Source organism: Zalophus californianus, chromosome 3 (assembly GCF_009762305.2).
Source record: "Zalophus californianus isolate mZalCal1 chromosome 3, mZalCal1.pri.v2, whole genome shotgun sequence".
In the NCBI taxonomy this organism is placed as follows: Eukaryota; Metazoa; Chordata; class Mammalia; order Carnivora; family Otariidae; genus Zalophus; species Zalophus californianus.
In genome coordinates this window covers 132,953,243-132,972,345 of record NC_045597.1, presented here as the reverse complement: position 1 = coordinate 132,972,345, position 19,103 = coordinate 132,953,243, and the positions used below count along the sequence as shown (strand labels likewise).

The 19,103-nt window shown below is 42.7% G+C and overlaps 1 protein-coding gene across 4 annotated transcripts in view; it reads left to right on the top strand.

The window, feature by feature from the left end:
* The window catches only part of LRP2 (LDL receptor related protein 2), a 196,825-nt gene extending 178,527 nt beyond the window's left edge, over nucleotides 1-18,298 (top strand). For 2 of the 4 annotated variants that reach the window (XM_027589417.1, XM_027589415.1), the window contains exons 68-79: nucleotides 1,399-1,527; nucleotides 2,727-2,947; nucleotides 3,701-3,877; nucleotides 6,135-6,254; nucleotides 8,498-8,588; nucleotides 9,576-9,643; nucleotides 9,833-9,950; nucleotides 10,454-10,583; nucleotides 11,580-11,681; nucleotides 13,249-13,356; nucleotides 16,447-16,518; nucleotides 16,708-18,298. In XM_027589417.1, coding sequence (XP_027445218.1) covers nucleotides 1,399-1,527; nucleotides 2,727-2,947; nucleotides 3,701-3,877; nucleotides 6,135-6,254; nucleotides 8,498-8,588; nucleotides 9,576-9,643; nucleotides 9,833-9,950; nucleotides 10,454-10,583; nucleotides 11,580-11,681; nucleotides 13,249-13,356; nucleotides 16,447-16,518; nucleotides 16,708-16,866 — 1,495 coding nt within the window. In that variant the 3' untranslated portion in view covers nucleotides 16,867-18,298. Of the gene's footprint in view, nucleotides 1-1,398; nucleotides 1,528-2,726; nucleotides 2,948-3,700; nucleotides 3,878-6,134; nucleotides 6,255-8,497; nucleotides 8,589-9,575; nucleotides 9,644-9,832; nucleotides 9,951-10,453; nucleotides 10,584-11,579; nucleotides 11,682-13,248; nucleotides 13,357-16,446; nucleotides 16,519-16,707 lie in introns of those variants that run through there. The other 2 variants (XM_027589418.1, XM_027589419.1) reach the window with 2 other exon arrangements.
* The last annotated feature ends 805 nt before the right edge of the window (nucleotides 18,299-19,103 follow it).

Here is a 19,103-nt window from a genome sequence, read left to right as displayed (position 1 = left end):
TCATTTCCTATAGTCTATGTATGCCATGAAAAAGTTTGGGAAAGCACCGAGGTCAAGATTTTATATTATATCCAGGGGAACATTCTTGCCAACAGAGTTTGGGATTCCCAAATTAGAACTTTCAGTATGGCAGCATTATTCATTTTGTGAAGAAATGGAACAGCCTCCCCATCCTACCAGCAAGGCAGTTGAGATGAAACATTTTTCTCTATGGTGATTACTTTGAGGAGCAGCAATCCACATCTTGTGTTTTCAGCAGGCTGTATTGTCTGAACAGATTGGAAATTTGACTTTCCTGTGTAGTCTTTGGGTTTGAGTTAATAGTGGTGACAGCTTTGTTCTGCTCTTTTAGATTTTCTAGAACCCCAGGGACCAGAGCCAGACATTTTGTGTGATCCCTAAGTATGAACCTTAAGTAGGTTTATTATCAGGAAGATGTATGAGATGCAAACCGATGTGGAAAATTTATAAGCTCCTTCAAGGAAGAGCCTTGCATTGGGAGTGACATTTATGGGAAAGTGATTACGTTAGGATCAGAGCTCAAACATTCATCGAATTCCCCATGTCCTTGAAAATGAATGAATAATGAAAAAATGTTTGAGAGGGAAGCCTCAGGGGCTTGTTGCCCTCTGGGAGAATGGAGAGTCATTTGCAGCATAAATCAATTTTCACCTTTTAACAAACTTGTCTAGCACTCCTGGAAGACTTGAACATCTCCGAAGAAGTTAATTAGGGCCCCGCTGTGCCCACAGGCTATCAGGACACTCATGTGAGCATTTTCTGTCAGGAATCAAGGCCTCGGAGAGTCAGTGACTTGAAACTCTAGACTTTAGCACTTCTTTCTGAAGACCCACCAGGCGATTCATATTTGAAGTTTTAGTTCTTTCTCAGCCTTCGCGAACGAGAAGAATCTGATGGAAATCTTTCTGCTCATAAGGGATGGAGACCTGCAGGATAGTGGAATAGGGCAGGATGGCCTGACTGAGTTTGTTACTTTGGAAAGGCTATTTCCACTCATCCTTGGAGCTGATGCTGGATTGCTGTTGATGCCAGCAGCTCTCTTGGCTGAGCAGAAGCAGACTCGCAGGGCAGTCGGAATTAAAGGGCCAGCTAAACAGTGCCTTAGGACTTACCTGGAAGTGCATGTCTTGTGGCAATGCCAGCTGTGAGGAGTCCCCCTCAATCCCTTACTCTTTCCCTCGTAACTTTCCAAAGACCCTTGGCGGAAGAGGTCGGGGCATTTCTGAGAGAGGGAGACTCTGCTCTGATCACTGGCCTCTAAGTAATTGTCTTGTTGGCCCCAGCTGCCAAACTGAAGGCTCTCATCTTCAAACCTGTTCCCCCGAAGTGACCAGTGGAGGCTTTTTTAGATGTTTAACTTTGTCCCTTTAAATTCAGGCATATTTACTGGTCAGATGCCAAGAGTAAACGGATCCAGGTGGCTGAACTTGATGGGAGGTACAGAAAGTGGCTGATTTCCACCGGCCTGGATCAACCAGCTGCAGTGGTTGTGAATCCCAAACTAGGGTGAGTACTTGAAGGAGTCCTTCACGTTCTAGAAATTTTCCAGTGGATTGTCAAAAATTTGTATCTTAATTGGTTTTTCCTAATTGTATTGAAATTGTCCTTGGACTATTTGGAGTGACATCTGTGACTAATTTAAAGAATTACAGTATGCCCCAAAGATCATTTAGGACCATCCAAGCTTCAGACTGATGCTGCATAAGGGGGAAGGCCTCTGGCCACATTTTTTCCATAGCCCAGTTTGTCTAAAATCCACACATTAAGGGTTGGTCTCTACCTGATGAGTGGTTTAGACTAGAGGCTGCAAAGTGGTGGCTGGTTGGCTCAATATCGCCTACAGACATATTGGACTTGAACTAAACAGAGCTTTAAGGTTTTTAAAACTTAGTTACTAACATTAAAAAAAAATTAAGCTATATTTTTGGCTTGAAAAATCAGAACAACTGATAACACTAGGTGGGTATGCCTTTCTTTTCTTTTTTTGGAGAGAGTATGGGAGAGGGAGAGGGAGAGGTTTCATGCCCAGCGTGGAGCCTGATGTGGGACTCAATCTCACAACCCCGGAGATCATGACCTGAGCCAAAGTCTGTAGTGGGACTTATAACCGACTGAGCCACCTGGGTGTCCCAGTAGGGATGCCTTTCTTGATGCAGTATTGCTTGGAACTTCTAGACAGGGCTTTGCTCTCACCATCACTTGATGTTTGTAACTGCTGTGCTCCACTCATTTATCTTGCCTGCCTGGTCCTTTCCAGGTATTGGAAGTGGTGCCATCCGTGGTCTGTGCAATTCTTCTATAATTATTAATTGGATGCAAAATAATCCATTTTAAAATTGGAATCCTTCTTTTATTCTCTGATACATCTCAAACACAGGACAGTGCTGCTAACACATAAGGCATTCGATAAATATTTTATGAAGAATGAACAGCTTTTGTGATTATACATTTTAAAGTGTCTGAATATATATACTCGAACAGGGCTGGGCAATTTCTTTGCAGGAAGTTTTCAGGAAGGATAGACCACAGATGCACTGGCTCTTCTTTTTCTCACCCTGTCTTCTAAAGTGAAGTATAAAAACAGGCTCACTTAAACACCCAGACCTCCATGACAAACAATTGATTCCCCTGCTGGAAGTTCATGCTCTACTTCAGTGGAGAAGCCTCACTAGATGATATATTAAAAAGAAAACCTTCTGTTACAGGTTTATATACTGGACTGACTGGGGCAGAGAACCTAAAATCGAGTCTGCCTGGATGGATGGACAGCATCGGAAAACCCTGGTTCAAGAGGACCTTGGTTGGCCAACAGGCCTTGCTATTGATTATTTGAACGATGACCGGATCTACTGGAGTGACTTCAAGGAGAACAACATTGAAACCATGAAACATGATGGGACTGATAGGAGAATCGTTGCAGATGCAGGTTAGAAATGGGTTAGATTTTAATATGTTATATAATCAAGAAATATATTTCTAGTGTCTGCCCATTTTCTCCAGGAGGAACCTGATCTTAGGTTGATATAGTTTCTTAGATACCACTCCCTCCAATCCCCAACTGCCGATTTAAACGCAAATGAATCCATTAGCAATAATTAAGAGTCTTTTTTTCCTTTTAACATAATTTTTAAAAGGTGCTCTTAGCAACAGATATTGAAATAACTGAGTTTCCTGTTAAGTTGGCCTGAAAGAGTGGCATTTCATGTGTACCAGTGGAAATCCATGTCTAACCACTTCTAGCCCCATTTGTTTTTATTATGCTCAGTTGTTTATTATGTACAACTGGAAACAGCTAGAAGGAGAGAAACACTTTGTTTTCTTATCAAGATTTCCAGAATTGCAACAATCCAGTCCCTACTAGCTTTATGTGATAAGTGGTGTCTTAAGTTCAAAGAAAAAAAAATAGAATCTCTGCCATCCAGATTGTCCAAAAATAAAATTAAATCAGCAACTTGAAAGTGAGCAGGTTCTCTATAATTGCCATCAACCAGTAGGCATTAATGTAGTTTAATGTCTGTCATCTTGATCTCCCAACATAGCACACTTCTGTGGTCACATGTCTGCCTGAATGTTTTATTAGGGATTAATTCAAGCATAATGACATCTGATATAAAAGAGGGGCAGGGTATTTTCTATTCATAACCTTGTTTTGTTTTGGTTTTCCTCTGTGGGTAAGCAGCAATGAACCCATATAGTCTGGACATCTTTGAAGGCCAGTTTTACTGGATATCTAAGGATAAGGGAGAAGTATGGAAGCAAGATAAATTTGGGCGAGACGAAAAAGAGAAAATGCTGATGGTGAACCCATGGCTTACTCAAGTTCGAATCTTCCATCAACATAGATATGATCGGTCAGGTAACACCAGCCTTGGAGTAAGATGTTGCTTATTATCTGGAAAACTTATTTCAAATTAATGGCTATATTGTTGGGAAGTGGTAGTGGATTATTAGTCTGATCTCTTGGTACATGAAAGGTGTGTGTGTGTGTGTGTGTGTGTGTGTGTGTGTGTGTGTTAACCATTTTGACCAAAGAAAGATAAAATTGGAGGTCAAATGTAATTAGGTACATCACCAGCAGAAATGAAGTAAAAATATTTCAGTCCTCATTGGAGTTACAGGTATATACTTCTAGGCCACAGAATCTGGCAGGCATCAAACCCCTGCTAGGTGTCAGGTGGGTTACAATGGGTTTCTTGGATATGGTCAGTGTTATACCCTCTTGCAATTCCAAGGCTAGGCTAGTCAGCTTATCCTGAGCTATGTGAGCCTCAGTTTAAAATTGTCAGTCATATACATTACTACCCCCTCCCTTCTTTCCCATTTTCTTTGTTGTGGGTCCTGCTTCATCAGGTTAGCTGTGTTCTAATTCACCTTCACCATTGAATGGATAAGGTGAAAGGGAAGGGAAATTCTTTTTTTTTTTAAGATTTATTTATTTGAGAGACAGTGGAGAGAGAGAGAGAGCACGAGAGGGGGAAGAGTCAGAGGGAGAAGCAGACTCCCTGCTGAGCAGGGAGCCCCACTCCAGGCTTGATCCCGGGAGTTTGGGATCATGACCCAAGCTGAAGGCACACATTTAACCGACTGAGCCACCCAGGCACCCTGGAAGGGAAATTCTTGAAGTGAGGAAAGGAAATCGAATTTTATTAAGCTCTATTAAGTCAGGTTCTCTCTTCAAGTGTTAACTCTGATGGTTACTTCAATTAATCTCCAAAACTGTGTAAAGAGGTTTTATTTTCATCTCATATATAAGGAACCCCACTGATATAATAGCTCTTATGTCCTCCATGTTCCTGGGGCTCTCGTGCTGGGCAGTTTTAAAGACAGGAGGGGAGAGCACAGTACACATGGTGAGCCCCCGCTCTGGCGTTTGTAGAGGAAAAGTTAGGCTACCTAGGAGTTAGAGGAAAATCTGGAGTCAGCTGGTCCCCCTTAAGAGAGTGCTGATTACTGTGTAGGCCAGAGACCTAGTCCAACTGTGGCAGATTAGTATTTACTCTGGACCAATAGTTCTCACACTTGAGCATGTATCAGAATGACCTAGAGAGCTTGTTGGGCCCCACCTGAGGGGTTTCTGATTTAATATGCCTGAGGTGGCCTAAAAATTTGCATTTGTAGTAAGTTCCCAGCTGATGTTGATGTTGCTGGTTAAGGAACCACATTTTAAAAGTCCTGCTCCTAGCCCTACTCAAGTGTTGGCTGTGGACCAGTAGCACTGGTATCTTATCGGAGTTGGTTAGAAATGCAAGACTCTCAGGCCTCACCCAACGTTTCTGAATCAGATTCTCTAGGTGATTTGTAATACATTCAAGTTTGAAAAGTTATGCTCTAGAGAGCTGAAGAAATGGGCAGATTTTGAGTGAGACTTTGGAATATGGTTTATTATTTTATAACCATGCCATGTCTGTGGTTACATATTGGATGATAGAGTCTGAGAAGGAATTTAGAGATCATCTATACCTTGGAGAAATCATAATATAGGTTAAGGTAGAGTTCAGAAGACTTCAGAATTACTTGAGAAGCTTTTAATGGTAACACTTGTGTTGGATCCTAGACCAATTTCTGTGACGGGGCATCAATAGTTGTGAATAGCTCCCAGGTGATTCTGATAATCACAGCTTTAAATTCCCTTGTCTTGCAAGTAGGAAAACCGAAGTCCAGAAGTAAGTCTTCCTATGAGGGTGGGGTGGAAATCATACATAATGTATGATCTGGACACATTATGATCTATGGTAATGACAAATCTTGACATGATAATACGGTGTTACTGGTGTTTTGAACAATCTCAGATTGCTTTACATTGATTAGTTTTTGAGGTCATGCAGTGGACTAGACACCTACCTTCCACACCTGCCAGGGCAAGGGAGGAGCTAAGTAATGCCAGTAGGGTATGTGAGTGGTACAGGAGTAGAATGGAGGGACTGTGCCACTTTGGTGGGGCGGCATGGGAAACGTAGTGTAAATGAGGTGAGTCGCCAGGTGGCATGTGGTCTAGAGGTGCTGGGACGCTGCCTGGGCTGTGCTGTCACCTGGTAGGGCTACAGCTCAGTATCCGTGGTTGGCGGTCTCATTTCCTCCTCAGACCCTAACCGCTGTTCTCATGTGCTTTCCAGTGCCCAACCGCTGTAAAAATGTCTGCAGTCACCTCTGCCTCCTGAGACCTGGGGGATACAGCTGTGCCTGCCCCCAAGGCTCCACCTTCATCGCAGGGAGCAGCACTGATTGTAATGCAGGTAGGGGCACCGCCTGGGCAGCCCCGGGGGCCTGGGAATACTCCCTACCAGCATTTCACCTTCTGCAGGAGCCTGAAAAATCCCCGTGTGCTGCGTCCTTTGCAGGATAGAGTGGGGGTGGCTCGAAGGAGGGATGAGAGAGCGGGCAATACGAACAGAGCTGAGTGGAACTTAGGGAGCCAAACAAAACTGGTGTTCCAATGATTGCTGAGAACGATTTGCTAGGATCTGTATAGATCCAGTGCCCCCAAATCTATGGTTGTGTTGTTTTGTGAAGATATTTGGAAGAGTGGGTTTTTTAGAAGGCGTCTACCATATCCTTTTTCTACCCCATACTGGATGTCTGTTGCCCCAGAACCCATTTGGCCTTAACTGGAGTTTCTCAAGTGGGGAACTAGGGTCCTGAAGTGGGGGGCCTTACGCAGTCCAGATGGGGGGGCAAGAGAAGGCTCACTGTTTTCCTCACGTGCTCATTTCAGAGTTTTGACAAGTGAAAATGGGCCACATTTTAAAAGGTACCTTACACTGTTGGGAGACGGAGGCCAGAATAAGGAAGCAGTGGTTTACTTCTCATCCCAAATGCTGTGGATGATTTATGCCTGGCAAGACCTTTCTTCGGTGACTCTTAATTTAAGGAGTGTATAAACCATGGGTGTCCACTAGTGACCCTAACTGGTGTCCAGTTCTGAATAGGCACATTTAAAATATCACCCTGCAGTTACTAGTGGCCCATTTTGTGGCTCACATCCTTGTTCTTATGTTTTAATGACCCATTTTATGGTTCCCATCCCTCAGTTTTAGCTGATGGGGCTATGCTTAACCACCTTTGGCCACCAGGGGGAGTAAGTGGTTAAACAAGGCACGACTTTTGACTCTTCCCAACCAAGCTGAAAAGTTGGCAGGTTTAGAGAATGAACTCAGGGAGAGAAAACTGCTTCCCCTGCTTCCCTTCCCCTATCCCCATTCTCTTCCCAAGGCTACTGGAGAAATATTGGCAAGATTACAATATTTAGCAATATTTTGAACCAAACAACGATTTCAGGCTTTTGACGTTTGTTCTGTACTGTAGACGGATGGTTCTGACATTTATTGCAATTTCACACTCAGGAATAGTGTTGTCCAAGTTGTCACCTCGTCTACTACTTTCCTCATTTACATTTTTTTCCAAGTGCATTATAGTAAGATTCTTGTTTAAAAGAACTTAAAGCAAGCATGCTAGTGGTGGTAGTCATTCCATATGAGGTCTTGGTTTGGTGTATTTTAGTTACTTTGATATCATTGAGTACCTACTATGTGCTAGGACTTAAGTGCTGCAGATAACGGAAGTGAACAAAACAGATCCTTTGCTCTTGTTGAGCTTATATTCTAATAGGACAGTAAATAGAGCTCCCCCCACCAATATATAATGTCAGGTGGTAAAAGCAAAAGGAGAAAACTAGAGCAGGGTAAGAGGGATGAGGGTGGGGTGGGAGTTGGGTTGCCTTTAGCTAGAGTTCCAGGAAGGCCTCTCTGATAAAGTGAACTTTTGAGTAGAGATTCAGATGGAGGGACTGAGCCAGGAGGGCATCTGAACTGCTTAAATAAGCACACGTGATAAATACTCACTGAGCATCTTCTAGGTATGAGAGATGGGAACACTAACAACCCCATCAGGCACATCCAGGGAGTACAGGGAGGGGCTGAGCTGGGGCAGGGGCCCAGAGCAAGGGCAGTTTTGGAGGACTTAAAAAACAGGATATCTCTAACTAGCTGTCTATCAGGCATCTATGCATCTGCATTATGTGCCTGTCAGTTGATCGATGGGTCCCTGATGCTTTGAAGCCTTCAGCTGAAGTTTTGAGGTGTGCCCAGACTGAACTCTTGTGTTTAACTGGGCTTGCAGAGGAGAATTCTGAGAACTTCAAATGAGAATGCGAATGTCCTAAGAGATTCCTTTACCATAAGTTTCTTTTAAACGTTAATGTATGTTCTGGAGTGTAGCATCTCTCCACTGTTTGGGGAGAAAAATGCTATAAACTGCCTCTTTCCTTCCACCAAATGTATGTTACTTCCCCAAACCTTACTATGGATAAGGAAATTCATCTGACTTGAGTGGAAGGTAATGTTTTGATAGGGAGACTAATTAGCTGCCCCTCCCCCATCCAGTCCCCGCTCTGACCCTGGGCCTGAAGCAAGATTTGCATGGTTTGGGTGCTCTGCTGAGTGTGGCTGACTAACACATGCATGGCTTTCCCTTTCTGCAGCCATCGAAAGTCCTATCAACATGCCCCCCCCATGCAGGTGTATGTACGGAGGAAATTGCTATTTTGATGAGAATGACCTCCCCAAATGCAAGTAAGTCTGAATGTTGAGGTCCAAGCTATAGGCCTTATCTCTTCTGGGGGAATTTGAGACAAAGTAGCCAGAAAAACAAGTACAGGAACCTTGCCAGTTCACTAATTTTCACATCTTAACCAGCTTCTCCAACTGTACTGCGCATAAGAATCATCTGAATCAAATGCCCATCTCCTTCACAGGGATTCTGCATTTCCAACGCCCCCCCCCCCCCCCCGCCAGGAGTTGCCACAGGATTGTGGGCCAACTCTAACAAGGGGTTAGAGAAGTGACAGCCCCATTTTTCTACTCAACCTGGTGGTGTTAATGATGCTAAGATTGTGGGAGACCAGCTCTTAGCAGTGTTACTGCTTCAGCACAAGCACTTGTGATGAGCAGAGACTGGGCCAAAGATTTGGAATAAAGGGAATTATGGAGAAAGCTCTAACATGGAGCAAGATAAATGGAGGTCTCTGAAAGTACTTAATGAATACGTTTCAGAGGAAAGAACACAATCATGGCTTCCAGGTTTATTCCTTTTTTTTTTTTAAAGATTTTATTTATTTATTTGACAGAGAGCAAAAGAGGGAACACAAGCGGGGGGAGTGGGAGAGGGAGAAGCAGGCTCCCCGCTGAGCAGGGAGCCCGATGCGGGGCTCGATCCCACATGACCTGAGCCGAAGGCAGACACTTAACGACTGAGCCACCCAGGTGCCCGCCCCCCAGTTTTATTCTTGAAGGGAGAATTCCGTAGAGTTGAGGAGATACCACGAGGTTTATTTGATGACCTGTAGGTGTCACGGCCACACCACTGAAATTTCAAAGTCAGATTGCCGTTTTTCTGCTCATCACCCCTTGGCAGAGTAAACAAAAGTCATGCGGAACACATTGACTGTTCTACACGTAATTTGCTCAGTCAAACCTCTCTCTACCTGAAGATGTGCTTGTAAAGAGCTGTGGAAGCCTAAGGAGGCCACAGCTTGTGAGCAGTTCTTCTTTTACTTCCAGGTGTCCCAGTGGCTACATGGGAAAATACTGTGAAATAGGGCTTTCAAAAGGCGTCCCTCCAGGAACAAGTAAGTTTTAAGACCACGAGCAACCTGGAAAGGCCGGACAGTTCCTACGTTGAATGCTGTTTATATTCTGTTCAACTCAGTCTTTGAAGAATGATTGGTTCTGCCCCCAGCTTCCGCCCTGAAGTCTTCCGGTTCCTTTCCCTTTCCATCTGCTCATACGGTCCCTTCTTCTTCCCTCTTTGATGGCAGCAGTGGCTTTGCTCTTGACAGTCATCCTGATCATCATCGTTGGAGCTTTGGCAGCGTTAGGATTTTTCCACTACAGGAGAACTGGCTCCCTTTTGCCTTCTCTGCCCAAGCTACCAAGGTCAGCTTCATTATGGGGAATATTGATTTTAGAAGCCTGGGTGATGGGACCATGTGAATAATTTAGGTGTTGTTTTTTAAGTTAAAAAAGCACAGCATGCGGCTCACCTTTTCTGCAGAAACAGAAAGTAGTGAACTTAAAGCTGTCATTTCAAATCACACTTCTTAATCAAATGCTTCTTTGAAGCCTGGGTGCAGATCACATTTTATAGTTTAAATGGTTGTGCCCACTGGTGGGCCTTCAGGTCCGAATGGAGCACAGTCTGTGGGATGGACCAGACTTTATTCCTGCAAGTGCCAAGTTGGCTCTCTCTTAGACCTCCAGCATTCAGGAATGTGCTTTAACACTTCCATGTAGGTGAGGCAACTTCCTACCATATTTGAGGTGTAAATTCAGAGTGGGAATCCAGCCCTTCATTTAAGGAAGATTTCACAATATGGAGGAGAGGGTGCTATTGCAAAAGGTTGTTTAAAAAATTGCACATTGTTTCAATTACTTTTCAGCTTAAGCAGTCTAGTTAAATCCTCTGAAAATGGAAATGGGGTGACCTTCAGATCGGGAGCGGATGTTAACATGGACATTGGAGTATCTGGTTTTGGGCCTGAGTCTGTTATTGACCGCTCAATGGTGATGGTGAGTGGGGTTGTAAATGATGGTTTGAAGGTTGCCATTTTTACTGTTCTATAAAAGAAACACTTTTTTTAAACCTAGGAAAAAAAAATGAAACAGTATGCCTCTCAAAATAGTCTTTACAAAATTAGAAACATTAAGTTTGTTGCAGAAAGGTCTCTAAAAATATTAGTAATAAAATTGAACTCTACCCCTGCTCTGAGTCACAGTTGAATCCTAAACAGGGTTAAGTTTAATGGGAATCTTAAACAGTGTTAAGTTTTTTGGGAGAGGGGAGAAAGAGGGCATGTTTTTATTTGGTGACTCTTTGTATGTGAAAGGAAGGGGTAGGGAAATATGTTTCCTAGTCTCATATATTTCCCCACCGATGTAAAATATTGACAGAATAAGCAGTGATTTTAGAGTCACTGGTTGGTTCAAATCACAGTTCTGCTACCTTCTAACGATGTAATGGTAGGCACGAGCTTGATCACTCTGACCCTCACTGTCCCCATCTGTAAAATGGGTACAGTAAGACCTCTTGTGAGGACCAAATGGCTGCTTTATGAGTGGACTAGTACGGTCTCTATAATCAGTACTGGACAATCATTTTCAGTATTCTGCCTTTCCCCCAAATCTTTCATGTTTGCCCCTGCATAAAAGTACAATATTATCCATTCTTTCCTCTTTCCCATCTCCCTCTTCTCCTCTTCGCTCTTCCATCACCCACTCTTTTCTCTGTTGTGCAAACCCAGTCCCCAAGTGAATTATCTGTAGTAAGGAGCCAAAGACAACATGGATATAGGAGAGCGTTTCTGTTTTCTTGATCTGCTAAATGAGTGCATTTGTTAACTTCGTGTAATGGGTTGCCATATGGAGGCCTTGTGTCTCCTGCCTTTTTTTTTTTTTGGATAAGTTCTTTTTGGGTAAATTTGGCATAGTACCTGGTATTTCTCCAGGTGTGAGCAGGGCACCTTCCTTTGTGTATAAACCAGATATTTATATTTCTTTCTCCATCAGAGTGAAAACTTTGCCATGGAAATGGGGAAGCAGCCCATAATATTTGAAAACCCGATGTATGCATCCAGGGACAGTGATGTCAAAGTGGTTCAGCCAGCCCAGGTGAGAAATCAGCCCTTTCTTTTAGGTGCTGCTGCTGTCGGATCTTGTTCTATTGACTAATACCCTCTTAGGGTTCTCCCAACTTATCCTTGAGTGGAAGGAAACACCGTGTTCCATTCTTCAGCTTGGCTATATGCAGTCACAGGACTGACCCAAGGATATGATACCAACTTGTTGCATAGTTACCAGGGTTTAGCAACCCTTCTTGGGGTGCTGACCAAGAGCCTTTTCATTCTGAGTGGTCAAAGCAAGAATTAGGAGTCCATTCAGGGGCTTGGCAAGCAGTGCCTGGCACACACAGCTCTCTGTAAATATTTGTGAAATGAACAAGTGAATGATTGTCAGGTCATTATGTAGAGATTTTTGGGACTGGATATACACTTCTGGGTTTTTATTGGTATCACAAGGGTGTTATTTGAGGTGACCTCCCTATGCTTGCCTTCCCCATACTTTTCTGAAAAGTACAAAAGTCTGTAGAATTGATAGGCAGATCTCTCAATTTACTTCGGTGCAGCCCTATTGCTCCTCTTTAAGAGGAGCAGGGAGATGACATAGGCGTATAAATAAAGGGAAAGAACTTTTCATGGGATCTGGATTAGTAGCTCCCACACCACTTCTACTTCCTGTCAACTATTAGTCTGCCCTTCCTTTGTCCAAACAACTAGAGCCTTTGTGAGATACGGTTTCATTGTTAATGCCTAAACTTCTTTTGAAATCGTAAGATGCAGTACCTTTTAAATATAGAAGTGTTTATTTTATGAATAGCTTTCCTAAGATCAGAAATAGTTGCATCTTGAAAGCATTTTGTCTCATCCTTTGATATCCAGATAGCAAAAATCTAATCACATGATAAAATAGATGTGGCATCTTATTTGGCATTTTCACTTGAAATAAAATGAGGCCACGTTTACAAACATATCCACATTTGAGAAGAAATGAAAGAGTGAATGTAAAAATATAGGAAAAAGAGTGAATTTTTTGCCTTGTAATTTAATTATATATTCATAGTAACAATTAAGAGGGAACCTTGGAGTCACATGAATGTTACAGAAAAATGTCTAGAGGGGTATTAATTCCATTATGCCTCTTGCTTCAGACATTCAACCTCTTATAAGCAGTGCTCTCAGATTATTAATTTTATTCTAAATATCCAAAGATAAGATTCTCAGTTCTCTGAGTTAGGGAATAATTCATGCTGTTCCTTTAGGATTTGGTTGCCAATATATAGCCAGAGTTGTTTATCTAAAAATATGGTCAATAGTGGGAATAAGGGAATACAGAGAACAAAATAAAATTGTCATTACTAAGTGAGAGTGTAACTGTGATGCGTGTTTTTGCCTCCCAGGATTAAGGCATGACATAGATGACCTAGTGATTGGTGCTCCTGATTTGGGGGAGATTGGAACGGTGTCTAGTCCTGGGCCATGGGATTAGTCTCATAAAAGAAAAATAGTGCCTGGCCATGTCTGTAGGAAGGCAAGGCAGTAAAGAGAACCAAAGAGTTGATCAGAAACTTCACAGCCAAGATTCTTTCAAAACTGGAGAATGTCCTTTAATACACACACAGGTGACTGTATCTGGAAATGTGGATAACCAGAACTATGGAAGTCCCATAAACCCTTCTGAAATAGCCCCGGACACAAAGCCGACTTCCCCTAGTGCTGATGGAACTCAGGTAACAGTGGCTGGCTATGGAAATGATACGGGATTTGCAAAGGGCTTAGGAATTGCTGGGTTTACTAATACCAGGGGAGACTAGGGAGACCCTAATAGGCTCACGGACTCAAGATATGTAGGCAGTTAATAAAGATAATTTTTAAAAAATGATAAGTTGAAAAACTTTCCACAGCTAAAGCCACATTTCTAATGTTGATTGAGACAGGAATGATATTCCTTGTGACATGGGAGATCATACAGAAAACCAGAGGTGCTTGATTTTAGAGAATGACTTAGTAAAAAGAAAGGTCTCACTGTGTCAAGGATACATGTAGAAGACCGTTTCCTTTTTTATGTAATGCAATTTTTCTGTAGTGTACATCTTTGTTCCCTGAATAATGTCCTGTGTTCCTAGCTCTACTGCTGTTACCTATATTCACCACGAGATGGCACTAATTTATACTCTCTTCATCTAGCCATCTATCCATCCATCTATCCATCCAACCAACCAATATTTTTGCCTTCAGTGTGCCAGGCACAGGGTTTAACACTGGAGATTAAAAGAAAAAAAGACCTTTAATGGAACTTCTCTATCATGCCTTCAGGCACTTTGAAATTTTTAGACTATGTGGTCTACAGAAAGTCAATAAATATGTTTGATATAAAATTCTGTGTTAATGTATAATCTATCACTAGTTTTAATAGATACATATGAAGCTAAATAAGATCTAGCTGTCTGATTCTGCTAATGAGGGGCGCATGGGTGGCTCAGTCGGTTAAGCCTCCCACTCTTGTTTTTGGCTCAGGCCATGACCTCAGGGTCTTAAGATCAAGCCCTGTGTCAGACTTCAGCGTCAGGCTCCGTGCTGGGCATGGAGCCTGCTTAAGATCCTCTCTCCTCCTCCCTTCACCCCTCTCTCTCTCAAAAAAAAAAAAAAAGAAAAAGAAAAAAAAACTGATGCTAATGAAGAGCTTGTAACAGAGATCTCTGTCTACCTTTTTATATTTTATGTACTAATTCCTTCTTACACACACACACACACACACACACACACAACAAGACACATACAAATGTTGTCTTAGGAATTTTCAGTTTCATATTTTTCAAGGGACTGAATTTTTTTTCTTTAGGCCACATTTAAAACTGGATTTTGGAGATATATTTTCCACAGACCCCAAAATACTTGAATGTCACAAGTCTTGAATGTCACAATGTTGTGTTTCTTGAATGTACCCTGAGCTTGACTCAACCCCAAGGCAATGCCAGATTTATTTTATATTCTCTGCTTAATTTTTTTCCCAGTCCTTTTCAAGTCTCATGATCCTCTTCACTAGACAGAGCTCTGTCCCAGCCTGAGCAGGAAGGGGAATGTGGTGGGGGTGCTGCAGCCTCTCACCTGCTCATCTATCATCAGAAGCAAAATGAACACTGAAAGACTTTTCAAATGAGAGTGGATCTTCACCCATTGTAATCCCTTTCTTTCTTATCTTCATTTTTGCAGTGTGTCGGCTCTTCCTCTTACTTTTATTTCTTTTTATCAGTTGAGGCTGAGACCCTCTAAGGTCTGTTCTGCATGGAATATTCACTGATCTCCCTGTATCGGTTATCTCCTGGGCACTGAGAAAGCAGCTTAAAGCCATAGAGGCACTTGGTTAGGATCTCCCTAGGTTAACGTTAATGTACCAAAGAGGCTCACAAATCTTTCATCAGTAAATCAGCTCAAAGGACTCAAATCTAGGAACATGAATTCCTGTGACTCAGTTGTATCATTTTCCAAAATCCTGTTGATATTTCCCGAGGAGAGAGCAATGAAAATCACCACAGTTCCTCTTGTTAGTAATTGCTTGCATAAGTGTAAGCTTCCCAAGGTCAGGCTTTTGACCTGAATGTGTTCCTCTTTCTCTTGGTGGTGGTCATGTACGGAGTAGGTGCTCACTTACATGTGAGTTACGGTGAATGGTCTTCTGTGGTCATGTGCCCCCCATTCCTTCCCATGTTGGCCCCCTACTTTGGCAGAGCAAGAGATACCCCTAAAACATATGGGCTACCTTAGCTACCTGCTGGAGTAGGGTGTCTGTTCCCTGGCTTTCTCTTCCCTTGTCTCCTTCCATTGGGCAGCCAGAGCTGTGTCCAGCACGGGCACCATGGGCAGCTTTTCAGCAAGACCCAGGCTACTCACCATCATCTACAGTGATTTCTCTTTGGCTTCTTCAGTCTGATGGGCCTCCGAGTCCTATAACCATTGCCTACTCTTCCACCTACAATTCAGTCATATGAGCTTGCTGTGACTCTTGTTTCCTCATCTGTAACATAAGAGCACCTACCAGGCGCCTGGGTGGCTCAGTTGGTTAAGCGACTGCCTTCGGCTCAGGTCATGATCCTGGAGTCTCGGGATCGAGTCCCACATCAGGCTCCCTGTTCAGAGGGGAGTCTGCTTCTCCCTCTGACCCGCCCCTGCCTCATGCTCTCTATCTCATTCTCTCTCTCAAATAAATAAATAAAATCTTTAAAAAAAAAAAAAAAAAGCACCTACCTCACAGAGCTGCCAGGAAGGTAAATTGGGAAACTTGTAGACTAACCCCCGATATCTAATAAACTCTCAATAAGTGCTTCTTTTTGTTATCACTATGGTATTTTGATTACAGGAGGACATGATGAAAGGGGAAGGGATATGCTTGTTTTGACCAAGGATCAAGACACCATTTTAGGAAATGGGAGTTCCAAGCTGGCTTTTTCCTTAATTTTCCGTAGCCCCCAAAGAAATCTTGCCTCTGTCAGAGCTTCTAGATTGTGGAGGCACAGATTCTGTCAACTCTATATGTCAAATCAAGGAAATGTTTTGAAATTTATTAGATGAAAAGAGCCCAAAGACTTTTCAGTTTCAGTTTGTTTCAGTTTGGGGACCATCTGAGGAAGAACTGAACAGTTTACTGCAGGGGCCGGTCACATGGTCCCAGGTCCAAATTTGCTTTGTCCTTTACGAAGAAGACATTTTAAAACTTATGCCGGCGGGGAGTGGGGGGGTTGGGGGGGTTGGGGGGTGGGTATCAAATCCATGCCAAAAATATTCTATTACTGAAGGTTTTCTGTTTCCCCTTTTTCATTTAGGCAACAATATGGAATATCTTCAAACGAAAACCAAAACCAACCACCAACTTTGAAAATCCAATCTACGCAGAGGTAATTGTTGACCATTTGTCTTAGCACAAGCATTTGGCATTCTTCCTTAGCAATCTCTTGCTTGGCTAAATGGGATATGCACTCAGATGATCCTGAAGAAACCGTCAAAGATTCATTTTCTTCGCACAAAACTGTTTCTAGTCATGCTGGGGGAATAAATGGCTGATCTGTGTTTCATTGTGGTCTTAGATGGAGAATGAACAGAAGGAGGGCGAGGCTGTGACTGCAACTCCAGCACCTTCTCCTCCTGCTAAAAGTTCTCCGAGAGGCCCAGTGCCAACCTACACTGCGACAGAAGACACTTTCATAGACACCGCAACCCTTGTTAGAGAAGACTCTGAGGTATAGCCATGCCAGCTAGGTAGGGAATAATTAGAAACACACTTTTGCACATATATTTTTTACAAACAGATGAAGAGAAAGTTAACATTCAGTACTTTATTAAAAAATATATATATATATTTTTTCCCGGTTTGCCTATAGTTGGAAATGTCAATGGAAACTCTGCCTTGTGTGTCTTTTTTTTTTTTTTTTTTACTTAATGCTGTCTCCTATTTTTACAAATAATTATCACAGTGTACTATATGTATATCTTTGCACTGAAGCTATCTGAAGGTGATTCTATAAATATATTGTACATTTGTAAATTTGGAAAGATTATCACATCATTAAATTTGCTGATAAACATACTGCTGAATTGATTGGTGATCATTATAGAAAATGATCCAACAAGGAAAGGAATTGACTTGGGGCCTTTAGCCATGTCTAAAGAAGGATTACCACTCCTATTCCCTATAGGATTATCCAGGAAAGAAATCCAGGCCCCACTCTTGGGTCCATTTTTTTTTCCATGCCTTGGCACTTAATGTTCAACATTTGTTCAACATTACCTGTAACCTGAGTAGCAGGCATATTGATAGAGGGTGCTGTGTGTTGTATGGACATCTGGATCTGACTATAGCTGCCTCAGATAATGCAGAAGGTAGAAAACCAATTCAGTGGCACCCTTCTGCATATTTGTGCTGTCTAGCCAGAACAATTTCATATGTGTTACCTCACTAGCTGCCAAGTCAACGTTTTTATTTGCGACGTTGGTGAGAAAGTCATGTGTCATGAAGTGCAAGTGTCCTGCAAAGAGTTTGCTATCTAATCGAATGAACTCTTTTGCCTGATGGACCCTACGGTGATTTCCGTCCTTCCTAGCCTCTCAGGTGGTTACCTACCCTGGACACTGGAGCTCGGCCGCTGAATCACTAAAACCAAATCTGTGTCTTCATCAAGTATGGTGCAAAACAAATACCAGTTAAGCAAAGCCTCAGCTGGGTTTTCGTTTCTGTGTGTGAAAATATCATTATAATGACTATTTATTTCCTCAGTTGAACATGAATAGAAAGGGAAACCATTCTTCTTGAACCCCCCTCTTTTTTTAAGGTCCTTTTGGCTAAATCATGCATTTGTACTGGAATGTACTGTAGAGCCTAGATTTTTCTCTTGAATAGTGGGTATAGTCTCCACAATGGGAACCATGGCAGGAATATACAATTTCCATACTACGTAGCATTTCTGTTTCTCTGTGCTAATATTGCACGTTTTTAAAACCATGAATGAATGGATGGATGGATGGATGGATGAAACATGTACTACTGATTATTTTATTACTGAGTTCTCGAAATATTTGTGGCTCGTATTTTGGGAGCTTATTATAATTTTTTTGAAATGTACTTTGATTAGAAAAGCAAATGGAAATGATGCTGCTGAGAAAATTTCTAATAAATGTGTATTTTATCAGACTTCTTTGGTGTGCTTCTTAAGACCAGCTCATGAGTCAGTTGTACTTTGCTACTCAGAGAACTTGGGGCTTTGAATGCTAGGCCACCTGAGAACTAGGAGTGCCCAGGGTTTGGGGGGGAGGAATTCACAGCACATCCAGCCCTGACAGGCCTGGTGGGGTAATGAATCTCAGAGAGGAGTAAGCTCCTTAGGTTCCCACCTGAACTCTGGGTGGACAGCCCCCTTAATTGCCTTTCAAAGTCAGTTTCCACCTCCTCTTTTCCCTCCTTACAATTCTAGGCCCTGAGCCAGGTCTCCCTTTTCAGATCTAATTGTGTTACAGAGCTCAGTGAGAGTACCCACTGCCGAGGGATCTCAGAGCTCCTCATGCTGAGCCGGACGGAAGAGCAGTGAGGATGGTCACAGCTGGAGAGGGTTTTGTTCCAAACTGGAATTCCAGCTTCAGTGGGGTGTATTTGGATGCATTAGCTCTGGGACGGTGGCATCAGCCAACAGAAAGTGTGAACACAAGCATAAAAGGAAGCCAAGAGAACCTGCGCTTGGATTTGCTTGTAATATCCGGCTTTGGTATTTGTCTTGGGCATTAAGCTCAATATGAAATGGGTCTTGGGAATTTATGAGAATTGGTTTTCTGCTCAGCTTCATTTTTGGGTGTACTCCAGAAAGGAATGAGAAAGCCTGCTAGTGTCTTTGGGAAGTCCGCGTACTTCGCCTCCCGTTGCCCCTCCTGGTAGGCTCTCCGGTGCCCAGTTCTGACCCCGCCTCCCTCTCCAGCCCAGGCAGCTGTTTGAAAG